The following is a 13,170-nucleotide window of genomic DNA, read 5'->3' as shown; positions in this document are numbered from 1 at the left end:
TCGATGTTGAATGGTTTGCTGCGGTCATTGAATGTTCAATATATAGCCGTTGGAATAGAGCTTTTGCTGCTATTCTGTTAAATATAGCCTCGTTATCTGTCATTAGTTCATTACAAAATGGGAATATTTGTATGAGTACTTCCTCTAATATTATATTTTGTAGAGTTCTCTTTTGTCGTTTAATTTTCTTATATATGCGTATTTTGAGTATCTATCTATGCATGAGAGATACATTGTTCCATCGATTTCAAATGTGTCCATTTGTATTTGTGTGCCTATGCCTTCGGGTATGGGTGTTTTTGCAAAAACTTGTTTTGTCGGGTGGCGTTCATATTTGTTCTCTTTACAAATGCTACAATTTCTAGTTAGTCGGATTACATCATTTTTTATATTTGGCCAATAGCAAGTTTCTAGTATCTCTAATGTTTTTTTGCGTTTCTATGTGCTCTTTCATGCGTATGTTTAATTATATTTTCTCTATCCTCTTCACTCGTGATGTCCTTTAATAAATTTTGACAAAAAACCTTTTTCTCTATATTAAATGAAAAGTTAATAATATCATGAATTTCATACCAGGTTTCTAGTGTGTTACCTTTTTTAGAAACTGTCCATTTGGGTGAATTGTACGGGCTTTTGCTTGGCTGTATTATTTCATTATCTAATAATTTTTTTATTTCAGTTTCTACAAATGCTCTATCCGCTTGGGGGTATGGATACTGTCTGACCCAAATAGGATTATTTGTTTCTGTTCTGATTTCTGCCTCTACTGTAGTTACGTAGGGTAATATTTTACTCTGCCCATTTCTTTTCATTAATTCATTTACTTTTTTTTTATACATTTCTTCTCCTATCATATAATTTATTCTTGTTAATTTATTCTTTTTCACAATTAATACATTTCTTTCTGTATCTATCATTGCTTTCATTTGCTTTAAACCTTTAATTTCTATCAAGAAATTGAAATCTTGTAAGGTATCGAGTTCTAAAAATTCTATACTGAATCCTTTTATATTCACTTTCTTTTTATATTTAATTAATGATTTACCGTGTAAAGTAGCGGCTTGTTTTTTACTTTCTACCTCTATCCTTTTTGCGTGAGGGAATTTAGAATTTACATAATTTTCTTCTGCCCCACTATCAATTAAAATATACACTGAGTTACCTTCTTCTGTGGTCCTTACAAGCGTTGGTAATCCATGCCTTAGAATAAAAAATATTATTCCTGTTCATATTCTGTATTTGATTGTTGATCGTGTGTAATTTGGTTGATTCGTTGATTCTTCGGTTGTATATTAGCATGACTTGTATTATCTCGTTCTCGTTTGTATCCCAATGCTCCTGCTACTTTCTTAAATGGATTTTGATAATTCTGTCGATGGCGATGCTGTAGGCATCTGCTAATGTTGTGCAGGCTCGTGCATAGATGGCATTCTTGATAGCTACACTTCTCAGTCCAGTGACGAATGTTCTGATTGCCTTAGCTTGGATTTCTTGTGTCAATACTTGGACTATTCGTTCTTCCTTGTGTGTCATCTCAATCTTGGATAGCACTACATTCAATCTTTAAAGGTATATTGGTCGTTTGTCGGCATAGGAGTCGTCTAGCCTATCGATGATGTCTTGGAAGTTTCTCTTTACGTTGTGGTTGATCAGGATCTGTGCTGCTTTGCCAGTAATTTTTCCTCTGATCGTTATTAATGCTTGGGCATATATATTATGTCCTTCGTATTGTCGTAAGTCTTCCATTAATGTGGTTGCTACTTTCCTCCAATTCCTGTATTCGTTGTAAGCACCATTAAATTGTGTTATTGATTTAAACATATTCAGATCCACTTCTTCTGGTCTGGTGTAAGAACATATTTGTTCTGTTCGTTGTGAAATGGTTGCACTTCTTCCTAATTGTAGTTCGGATAACTGTCGTTGCAGATCGGCGACTGCGTTGGTTAATGCAATTAAATTTGCTTGATCTGTCATCTTGCTGATTTATTTGTGGATTTATTTTACTAAAGATCGGTCTCCATTTGTATTCTTGGAGCGCTGCTTGATATGGTATTCTTTCTATGAAAGCGTGTTGTTTGCCAAGGATGGTATATTGATCCTTTACTTTCAATTTGTTGTCGTATTAGGATTTTTATGTGAATCTCTTTTGATTGACGTTGTGTGGGATGATGCACTGGTAAACTTCTTGGATGGTTTAAAGGAATTCTTTTTTTGTTTCCAGGGACTAGGTTCTTTCCTTTCAGGCAGACTGACTAAGGATATTATTGATGATCCTTTTTTGTTGCTGCCCCCAAATAAATATATAATTTTAAGTCAGCCAATGAGACTGGTTCTGACTGATGCTTTATTTGTATAATATTTCACTGTATACACATGTACTTTAATATTGAATTTATTACACTTAAACTGTACAAGTGTTACAAGTGGTAACTTGTTACTCGGCAGTCAATAATGATAAAGTGACCCCGAGGCTATTGTTCCAGTTGCTTATATAGGCTATGATTATCGCTGCTCATGCTATTGAGATGCTGGTTGTTTACTAGTAAATAACTATTTGGTTTGTTATTGTTTGTTGTACTGATAGTGCGCTTCTATTGTTCTAAGATAAAGTTGTTTTGATGATTTTTCTTTAATGTTTACTGAAACATAAGGTTGTGGTTAAAGGTTAAAGTATTAACTCGCTCGAACTGCGATATTAGCCTCGTTTTATGTTGACGACTTCTTAACAAGTTGTGAAAGCGTTACCGAAGCAGTTGAGCTGGCTAAGAATGCGGACGCCATATTATCTGCGGGACAGTTCAACCTTAGAAAATGGAACCCCATGCGTCGTCACTTTCTAGTTATATTTTCCATTCTGGTCAAGCTTCCGTTTTGGGCTTAAGATAGGGCGCGCTGAAGGATCAGTTACTCTTTCACGTCGATCTATGTAAAGAGCAGAAATTCTAACAAAGCGTCGGGTACTCAGCGAGTTGGTACGACTCTTCGATCCTACTGGATTGTTATCGTGATATCGTAACAGAGACAATATTCATTCAACGGCTGTGTTCTGTGGGTCTATCCTGGGACTCACCATTACCTGAGGATCTTTGCCGCGATTGGCTAAACTATCGGCCACAACTTCTGGAGCTCAATCAAATTCGCATCGAGCGGTGGATGGGACTGATTCCACGCATTCAGACATCATTTCACTGGTTTTGCGATGCTAGCTCACACATTTATGCAGCAGTTATTTACGCGAAGACGTCGAACACAAACGGTTCGATGCGTTTCACACTTCTGATGGCACGCACCAAGGTGGCATCACTCAAAACTGCTACCATTTCACGCCTAGAACTTGCGGCAGCGCTCCTTCTTGCCGAGACCAGAACTTGCGAGATTTTGGGATTAGTTGACGTTCTCAACTATCTGTGGTCGGACTCAGCAATCGTATTTTGTTGAATGAGGAAGGATCCAGCTACACTTAAATTATTCATATCAAACCGATTTCTGAGAATACCGGAACTGACATACCCCGCCCGATGGCATCACATTCATTCGGCTCAGAACCTAGATGATTGTGCCAGTAGAGGCATCACACCCGCCGAGCTATTAGTACATCCCCTTTGGTGGCATGGACCTAAGGAAGCAAAGCTGATGTATTCGGACAGTAGTGATGTTCCTCTCAGCAAGGATTAGTCAAATGTCTTACTCGCCGAAAACCGAAATACAATCAAATTTATTGTACTCGTTTCACATCCGTTATATACTCGTCGTCCAAACGGCCACACTATTTTGTTAACTGAACGGTTTAGTAGTTTCACTCGATTGTTAGGTACATTGGGCATTATCTTGCACTGGTTATGAAGGCGTCTACACTTTCGTCAACCGGTGATCGTTGCTCAGGAAATGGAAGACTCATTATACACTATAATTCGTTTAGAGCAAGAGGAACATTTTGTAGATGAAATTCGCCAATTGAAGTTTAGTTCAGGTTTGTCATCTCCCAGTCGGAATAATACCTTTAAAACCATTTATAGACAAAAACCGAATCCTCAATGTCGGGGGACGCATCCACCAGGCCGAGCTAGGGCATGATTCACGATTTCCGATTATTCTGCCTAAATCAACGCCGTTGGTCCAGCTTTTACAAATTCAGGCGCATAAGGTTACACTGCGTGGAGGCACGCAACTCATGCTGTACACTTTTCGTCAACGCTTCTGGTTTCTGAGTGCCAGGCAAGCAGTCGATCGTTTCATCTATAACTGTGCTGTATGCCACCGTTATAGAGGAAACTTCTGAAGCAACAAATGGCTTCCTTACCCGGGCAGAGGATCAGAGCAGCAAGGCCGTTCATATCATCTGGTGTCGATTACTGTTTGCCTTTCACACTACGAACCGGAACGAAACGCTCTCAAACGCCTATTACACCACTCTACGATGATCCTGAAGAGAAACTTGCATAAACGCCAGGTGATTTCCTGATTGGGCCGCCACTTCTAGCGGTCCCTGAACCAGATATCAAACATATTCCTAGCAACCGGCTGAAACAATGGCAATGGATAGCTGATGCAATGGTCTGCAATGCCACGTTGAGAACCGCTAAAGGATACATGAAACGAGCTATCCAGAAACTATGTCTATGGATAAAGAAGGAGAATTTCGAGTCAATTGACCCGACCGGGCAGGATGTTTATTATTATTTACATTAGTTTAAGTTTATTTTCTAATAATGTCAAGTCTGATCTGGCAATACTGTCTTATCTAAGTTTTGTATTTGTCATCTTTCTGTTATCATTAACTTTCTTTATAATTATCTTTGTTTATGCATATTTAAAATTACGGTATTTTAAATTCCGTTGAACTTCTATAAATGTAGGAGGACATGTGTGTACGAAACTCTTTTCTGATTGTAACTCGGTGCTGATTGCACTCGTCTCTGGTTTGGTGTTAAGCAAACCGTTCACAATCGTACAAATCCCAATAAAACATTGAGCGTTAAAACATTGTATTGAAACAGAGCGGCTCGTTAATCTTTGCCTGCTTTTTACTATAGAAAGACATAACTTGAAGGTTTAAACACCATGCCAACCTTGAAAACCTATGTTGAATCTCTCTTACCAATACTTCGTCTGAACAACTTCACTCCATCCAAATTCTATTGCTCTGAAATAATTTAATGTCGTTCTGCTAGAGACATATTATGGATAAACTTTCGGCTTCATTTACAAGTTTGGAATTGCCTAACCATTGAAACAACTGACAAGACTTTGTTGGATTGGCCAAATCTTATCTGTTATTAAAAATTTTACAATAGTCTCAAACCGTAGTAAGTTCTGCACCGACAGAATTTACTTTCTTTAATATTTATGCCTCTCCTTCAGCGCTATTTCATAGATTAGAGCGTCGCATGGTTGCGGATCCAGTCCTTAAGGAAAACTACATTTCATTTATAAGGGAGTATGCAGCACTCGGGCACATGGAACTGGTACAACCACCTTACGATCATCAATTGCTACTACATTCCTCATCATGGGTCACAGCGAAGTTCCGCGTGGTGTTCAACGTTCGGCATCTACCAGCACTGGAATCTCACTGAACGACGTTCAACTGGTAGGTCTAACATTTCAGAATTCGCTGAGTAGTATACTTTTATGTTTTCATCGTCTTGAGTCTTGAGTAGATGAGTCATTCCTACACGTTCTATGGTAGCGTTGTAGTTTCTCAGATATACAGTTTTTTGATAAATTATGCATAGTTTGAATATTACAAATATACTTAATCCTAGGGCTACAAGTTCTCCTATAGTTATGAATATATTCTTGATTGGATGTTCTTCAAATGGTATTAAAAATGTATTAAATTTTTTAATGTTGTCAAATTGATATTCGTTTTCCGATTCCAATATTTCAAGAATGTGAATTCTTTCGTTTCCATTAGCTATAATATAAACTTTAAATTCTTGTTCCTGGTTGTGGAATACTTCTGAGTCAATAATAATTGTTTCATTAAATTGGATTAAATTCAATCCTTTAATTGATTTTTCGTTTAAAATATGTTTGTAATACGACATTACCATGTCCTAAATCTATAATAGGTGCGTTATTTTCTTGGATAACATTACAATGGGCTTCGTAACCTTCGATCATTGGTATTGTACAATTGTCATTAGGTTCTTGTTTACAAATATATTTACTTACATTATTTTTACATTTAGATGTTAATATTATTTTATCTTCACATTTACTTATGATTTTATTCATATCCAAAATGCTTTGACGATAGGATAATGGATTTGTATTTGTATGTTGTGCATTTCTTCTCAATGACTGGATATTTATAAATTACAATGAAAGTGTCATCTAATCTACCTACATGCGTGTCTGCATATTCGAGTATGTCAATAACCGGTATACTAGTTTGTTCCTTTTCTAATATCCTTTCAATCTCGTCCGTATTTATTGCTGCTGAATAAAAATGTCCGTTCTTCGCGAGATTAATTGTCGTAGTTAAGTCAAATAACTCCTTTTATAATTCTTGCAATATAACTTTTTGTTTAATCGTCTCAATATTAAATGTTTTCATCATTATTTCAAAGTTGGAATTAATTTGTCTTTGTTTGTTATTATTTTTAATTATGTCGTTGAGTATTGTTTTAATTTCAATCAGGTCGTTGTGGTCTGGAACTCCTGTGATAAATTTCAAAATCGATCCTAAGAAATCAAAAGATCGTCTTGAGCGTCTGGCTCGTCCATTATTCAGTAGTTGTTTTCTGAGGATTTCTATTCTGTTGAACAATGCTGTTTCTGTTGCGTCTTCACTAGGCATCTCTCCTTTATGTTCGGCGATCTCGTAGTATGGTTTAAGTATTTTGCTTAAGTTCGTTTCCTTTTTGTGACGGAATGTATTGTCCTATTGTATTCCTTGATTGCGTTGAATAGTTCTTCAGTCGCGGTTGATTTATTTTGTTTAATGCGAATTCTAGTAATTTTCAGAATGGTTGAATGCAGCCGTTCAACTAGAGCGTTCGATGTTGAATGGTTTGCTGCGGTCATTGAATGTTCAATATATAGCCGTTGGAATAGAGCTTTTGCTGCTATGCTGTTAAATATAGCCTCGTTATCTGTCATTAGTTCATTACAAAATGGGAATATTTGTATGAGTACTTCCTCTAATATTATATTTTGTAGAGTTCTCTTTTGTCGTTTAATTTTCTTATATATGCGTATTTTGAGTATCTATCTATGCATGAGAGATACATTGTTCCATCGATTTCAAATGTGTCCATTTGTATTTGTGTGCCTATGCCTTCGGGTATGGGTGTTTTTGCAAAAACTTGTTTTGTCGGGTGGCGTTCATATTTGTTCTCTTTACAAATGCTACAATTTCTAGTTAGTCGGATTACATCATTTTTTATATTTGGCCAATAGCAAGTTTCTAGTATCTCTAATGTTTTTTTGCGTTTCTATGTGCTCTTTCATGCGTATGTTTAATTATATTTTCTCTATCCTCTTCACTCGTGATGTCCTTTAATAAATTTTGACAAAAAACCTTTTTCTCTATATTAAATGAAAAGTTAATAATATCATGAACTTCATACCAGGTTTCTAGTGTGTTACCTTTTTTAGAAACTGTCCATTTGGGTGAATTGTACGGGCTTTTGCTTGGCTGTATTATTTCATTATCTAATAATTTTTTTATTTCAGTTTCTACAAATGCTCTATCCGCTTGGGGGTATGGATACTGTCTGACCCAAATAGGATTATTTGTTTCTGTTCTGATTTCTGCCTCTACTGTAGTTACGTAGGGTAATATTTTACTCTGCCCATTTCTTTTCATTAATTCATTTACTTTTTTTTTATACATTTCTTCTCCTATCATATAATTTATTCTTGTTAATTTATTCTTTTTCACAATTAATACATTTCTTTCTGTATCTATCATTGCTTTCATTTGCTTTAAACCTTTAATTTCTATCAAGAAATTGAAATCTTGTAAGGTATCGAGTTCTAAAAATTCTATACTGAATCCTTTTATATTCACTTTCTTTTTATATTTAATTAATGATTTACCGTGTAAAGTAGCGGCTTGTTTTTTACTTTCTACCTCTATCCTTTTTGCGTGAGGGAATTTAGAATTTACATAATTTTCTTCTGCCCCACTATCAATTAAAATATACACTGAGTTACCTTCTTCTGTGGTCCTTACAAGCGTTGGTAATCCATGCCTTAGAATAAAAAATATTATTCCTGTTCATATTCTGTATTTGATTGTTGATCGTGTGTAATTTGGTTGATTCGTTGATTCTTCGGTTGTATATTAGCATGACTTGTATTATCTCGTTCTCGTTTGTATCCCAATGCTCCTGCTACTTTCTTAAATGGATTTTGATAATTCTGTCGATGGCGATGCTGTAGGCATCTGCTAATGTTGTGCAGGCTCGTGCATAGATGGCATTCTTGATAGCTACACTTCTCAGTCCAGTGACGAATGTTCTGATTGCCTTAGCTTGGATTTCTTGTGTCAATACTTGGACTATTCGTTCTTCCTTGTGTGTCATCTCAATCTTGGATAGCACTACATTCAATCTTTAAAGGTATATTGGTCGTTTGTCGGCATAGGAGTCGTCTAGCCTATCGATGATGTCTTGGAAGTTTCTCTTTACGTTGTGGTTGATCAGGATCTGTGCTGCTTTGCCAGTAATTTTTCCTCTGATCGTTATTAATGCTTGGGCATATATATTATGTCCTTCGTATTGTCGTAAGTCTTCCATTAATGTGGTTGCTACTTTCCTCCAATTCCTGTATTCGTTGTAAGCACCATTAAATTGTGTTATTGATTTAAACATATTCAGATCCACTTCTTCTGGTCTGGTGTAAGAACATATTTGTTCTGTTCGTTGTGAAATGGTTGCACTTCTTCCTAATTGTAGTTCGGATAACTGTCGTTGCAGATCGGCGACTGCGTTGGTTAATGCAATTAAATTTGCTTGTTCTGTCATCTTGCTGATTTATTTGTGGATTTATTTTACTAAAGATCGGTCTCCATTTGTATTCTTGGAGCGCTGCTTGATATGGTATTCTTTCTATGAAAGCGTGTTGTTTGCCAAGGATGGTATATTGATCCTTTACTTTCAATTTGTTGTCGTATTAGGATTTTTATGTGAATCTCTTTTGATTGACGTTGTGTGGGATGATGCACTGGTAAACTTCTTGGATGGTTTAAAGGAATTCTTTTTTTGTTTCCAGGGACTAGGTTCTTTCCTTTCAGGCAGACTGACTAAGGATATTATTGATGATCCTTTTTTGTTGCTGCCCCCAAATAAATATATAATTTTAAGTCAGCCAATGAGACTGGTTCTGACTGATGCTTTATTTGTATAATATTTCACTGTATACACATGTACTTTAATATTGAATTTATTACACTTAAACTGTACAAGTGTTACAAGTGGTAACTTGTTACTCGGCAGTCAATAATGATAAAGTGACCCCGAGGCTATTGTTCCAGTTGCTTATATAGGCTATGATTATCGCTGCTCATGCTATTGAGATGCTGGTTGTTTACTAGTAAATAACTATTTGGTTTGTTATTGTTTGTTGTACTGATAGTGCGCTTCTATTGTTCTAAGATAAAGTTGTTTTGATGATTTTTCTTTAATGTTTACTGAAACATAAGGTTGTGGTTAAAGGTTAAAGTATTAACTCGCTCGAACTGCGATATTAGCCTCGTTTTATGTTGACGACTTCTTAACAAGTTGTGAAAGCGTTACCGAAGCAGTTGAGCTGGCTAAGAATGCGGACGCCATATTATCTGCGGGACAGTTCAACCTTAGAAAATGGAACCCCATGCGTCGTCACTTTCTAGTTATATTTTCCATTCTGGTCAAGCTTCCGTTTTGGGCTTAAGATAGGGCGCGCTGAAGGATCAGTTACTCTTTCACGTCGATCTATGTAAAGAGCAGAAATTCTAACAAAGCGTCGGGTACTCAGCGAGTTGGTACGACTCTTCGATCCTACTGGATTGTTATCGTGATATCGTAACAGAGACAATATTCATTCAACGGCTGTGTTCTGTGGGTCTATCCTGGGACTCACCATTACCTGAGGATCTTTGCCGCGATTGGCTAAACTATCGGCCACAACTTCTGGAGCTCAATCAAATTCGCATCGAGCGGTGGATGGGACTGATTCCACGCATTCAGACATCATTTCACTGGTTTTGCGATGCTAGCTCACACATTTATGCAGCAGTTATTTACGCGAAGACGTCGAACACAAACGGTTCGATGCGTTTCACACTTCTGATGGCACGCACCAAGGTGGCATCACTCAAAACTGCTACCATTTCACGCCTAGAACTTGCGGCAGCGCTCCTTCTTGCCGAGACCAGAACTTGCGAGATTTTGGGATTAGTTGACGTTCTCAACTATCTGTGGTCGGACTCAGCAATCGTATTTTGTTGAATGAGGAAGGATCCAGCTACACTTAAATTATTCATATCAAACCGATTTCTGAGAATACCGGAACTGACATACCCCGCCCGATGGCATCACATTCATTCGGCTCAGAACCTAGATGATTGTGCCAGTAGAGGCATCACACCCGCCGAGCTATTAGTACATCCCCTTTGGTGGCATGGACCTAAGGAAGCAAAGCTGATGTATTCGGACAGTAGTGATGTTCCTCTCAGCAAGGATTAGTCAAATGTCTTACTCGCCGAAAACCGAAATACAATCAAATTTATTGTACTCGTTTCACATCCGTTATATACTCGTCGTCCAAACGGCCACACTATTTTGTTAACTGAACGGTTTAGTAGTTTCACTCGATTGTTAGGTACATTGGGCATTATCTTGCACTGGTTATGAAGGCGTCTACACTTTCGTCAACCGGTGATCGTTGCTCAGGAAATGGAAGACTCATTATACACTATAATTCGTTTAGAGCAAGAGGAACATTTTGTAGATGAAATTCGCCAATTGAAGTTTAGTTCAGGTTTGTCATCTCCCAGTCGGAATAATACCTTTAAAACCATTTATAGACAAAAACCGAATCCTCAATGTCGGGGGACGCATCCACCAGGCCGAGCTAGGGCATGATTCACGATTTCCGATTATTCTGCCTAAATCAACGCCGTTGGTCCAGCTTTTACAAATTCAGGCGCATAAGGTTACACTGCGTGGAGGCACGCAACTCATGCTGTACACTTTTCGTCAACGCTTCTGGTTTCTGAGTGCCAGGCAAGCAGTCGATCGTTTCATCTATAACTGTGCTGTATGCCACCGTTATAGAGGAAACTTCTGAAGCAACAAATGGCTTCCTTACCCGGGCAGAGGATCAGAGCAGCAAGGCCGTTCATATCATCTGGTGTCGATTACTGTTTGCCTTTCACACTACGAACCGGAACGAAACGCTCTCAAACGCCTATTACACCACTCTACGATGATCCTGAAGAGAAACTTGCATAAACGCCAGGTGATTTCCTGATTGGGCCGCCACTTCTAGCGGTCCCTGAACCAGATATCAAACATATTCCTAGCAACCGGCTGAAACAATGGCAATGGATAGCTGATGCAATGGTCTGCAATGCCACGTTGAGAACCGCTAAAGGATACATGAAACGAGCTATCCAGAAACTATGTCTATGGATAAAGAAGGAGAATTTCGAGTCAATTGACCCGACCGGGCAGGATGTTTATTATTATTTACATTAGTTTAAGTTTATTTTCTAATAATGTCAAGTCTGATCTGGCAATACTGTCTTATCTAAGTTTTGTATTTGTCATCTTTCTGTTATCATTAACTTTCTTTATAATTATCTTTGTTTATGCATATTTAAAATTACGGTATTTTAAATTCCGTTGAACTTCTATAAATGTAGGAGGACATGTGTGTACGAAACTCTTTTCTGATTGTAACTCGGTGCTGATTGCACTCGTCTCTGGTTTGGTGTTAAGCAAACCGTTCACAATCGTACAAATCCCAATAAAACATTGAGCGTTAAAACATTGTATTGAAACAGAGCGGCTCGTTAATCTTTGCCTGCTTTTTACTATAGAAAGACATAACTTGAAGGTTTAAACACCATGCCAACCTTGAAAACCTATGTTGAATCTCTCTTACCAATACTTCGTCTGAACAACTTCACTCCATCCAAATTCTATTGCTCTGAAATAATTTAATGTCGTTCTGCTAGAGACATATTATGGATAAACTTTCGGCTTCATTTACAAGTTTGGAATTGCCTAACCATTGAAACAACTGACAAGACTTTGTTGGATTGGCCAAATCTTATCTGTTATTAAAAATTTTACAATAGTCTCAAACCGTAGTAAGTTCTGCACCGACAGAATTTACTTTCTTTAATATTTATGCCTCTCCTTCAGCGCCACCCGTTTCGGAAGAACCGGCTGTATGCAGATATTTCCAAGCTAACGGTACTAAAATTGAAGCCGGCACATGTGCAACGGGGTATATCCAAAATGCCGTCCAAATATTTGTAAATATGGCCGGTGGTAAGGAGCGTGCCAAGTTCATGCTGGCGCCGGTATAAGGTGCCTATTAAAACAGATTTCTTTAAATGCTTGAATACAATTTATTGTTCTCAAATTTACCGCCGCAAATAAAAGACCGGCAATTAAGAAGCCAAAACGTAGAGGTAATGTATCATGAACCTGCAGATTGCGTTTATCCCAGACGCCACAACAAAAATACACAAGTATGGATGTTAAGAAAAACTCAATCAAGATCGATTGCCATATTTCGATACCAAGTGCTGGCTTTGTGGTGCAAAAACTTTCGGTTCGTACATATGTCGTTAGGGAAACGAATAGCAGTGCATAACCGGTGAATCCGCCTAGAAACTGACTAAATACATAAAAGCAAGCCAATTGCCATTCCATATTGCCAAGCATAACGGCCGCTATGGTAACGCTCGGATTGATGTGCGAGCCGGAAATTGTGCCGAATGTATGCACGGAAATGTGCACGGCCAGTCCAAAGCCAATTCCGATCATTGGCAAGTTTCGTTCATAAAATGGTAATGTAATACCCACCATAGATGCACAGCCGACACACATGAGAATCGCAGTGCCGGTGAATTCGCTGACACACACCATCAACAAATGCCTATCGAATTTCATTTTAAGATATGCTTTCACCGAGTATAATACACCAAATTTGAAGTGAAAA

At 37.7% G+C, this 13,170-nt stretch overlaps 1 protein-coding gene across 1 annotated transcript; it reads right to left on the bottom strand.

Annotated features, from left to right (window-relative positions):
• Positions 1-12,250: 12,250 nt before the first annotated feature.
• LOC138856992 (aquaporin AQPAn.G-like) lies at positions 12,251-13,129 on the bottom strand. The gene is made up of 2 exons (XM_070108213.1): positions 12,594-13,129; positions 12,251-12,537 (listed from the first exon to the last, which is right to left on the bottom strand). The coding sequence occupies exons 1-2, from the start codon at positions 13,119-13,121 to the stop codon at positions 12,349-12,351; spliced, it is 717 nt and encodes a 238-aa protein (XP_069964314.1). The 5' UTR covers positions 13,122-13,129; the 3' UTR covers positions 12,251-12,348.
• Between the last annotated feature and the right edge of the window lie 41 nt (positions 13,130-13,170).

The sequence above is a fragment of the Bactrocera oleae genome, chromosome 4 (genome assembly GCF_042242935.1).
Source record: "Bactrocera oleae isolate idBacOlea1 chromosome 4, idBacOlea1, whole genome shotgun sequence".
Lineage (NCBI taxonomy): Eukaryota > Metazoa > Arthropoda > Insecta > Diptera > Tephritidae > Bactrocera > Bactrocera oleae.
This window is presented reverse-complemented; position numbering and strand designations above follow the sequence as displayed.

What these genes read in the sequence shown, in the direction of transcription:
- LOC138856992 (XM_070108213.1), bottom strand. Translation starts at nt 13,121, where the DNA reads ATGAAATTCGATAGGCATTTGTTGATGGTGTGTGTCAGCGAATTCACC. An exon ending in CCGGTCTTTTATTTGCGGCG is followed by an intron (nt 12,538 to 12,593) that starts GTAAATTTGAGA and finishes CTGTTTTAATAG; the next exon opens with GCACCTTATACCGGCGCCAG.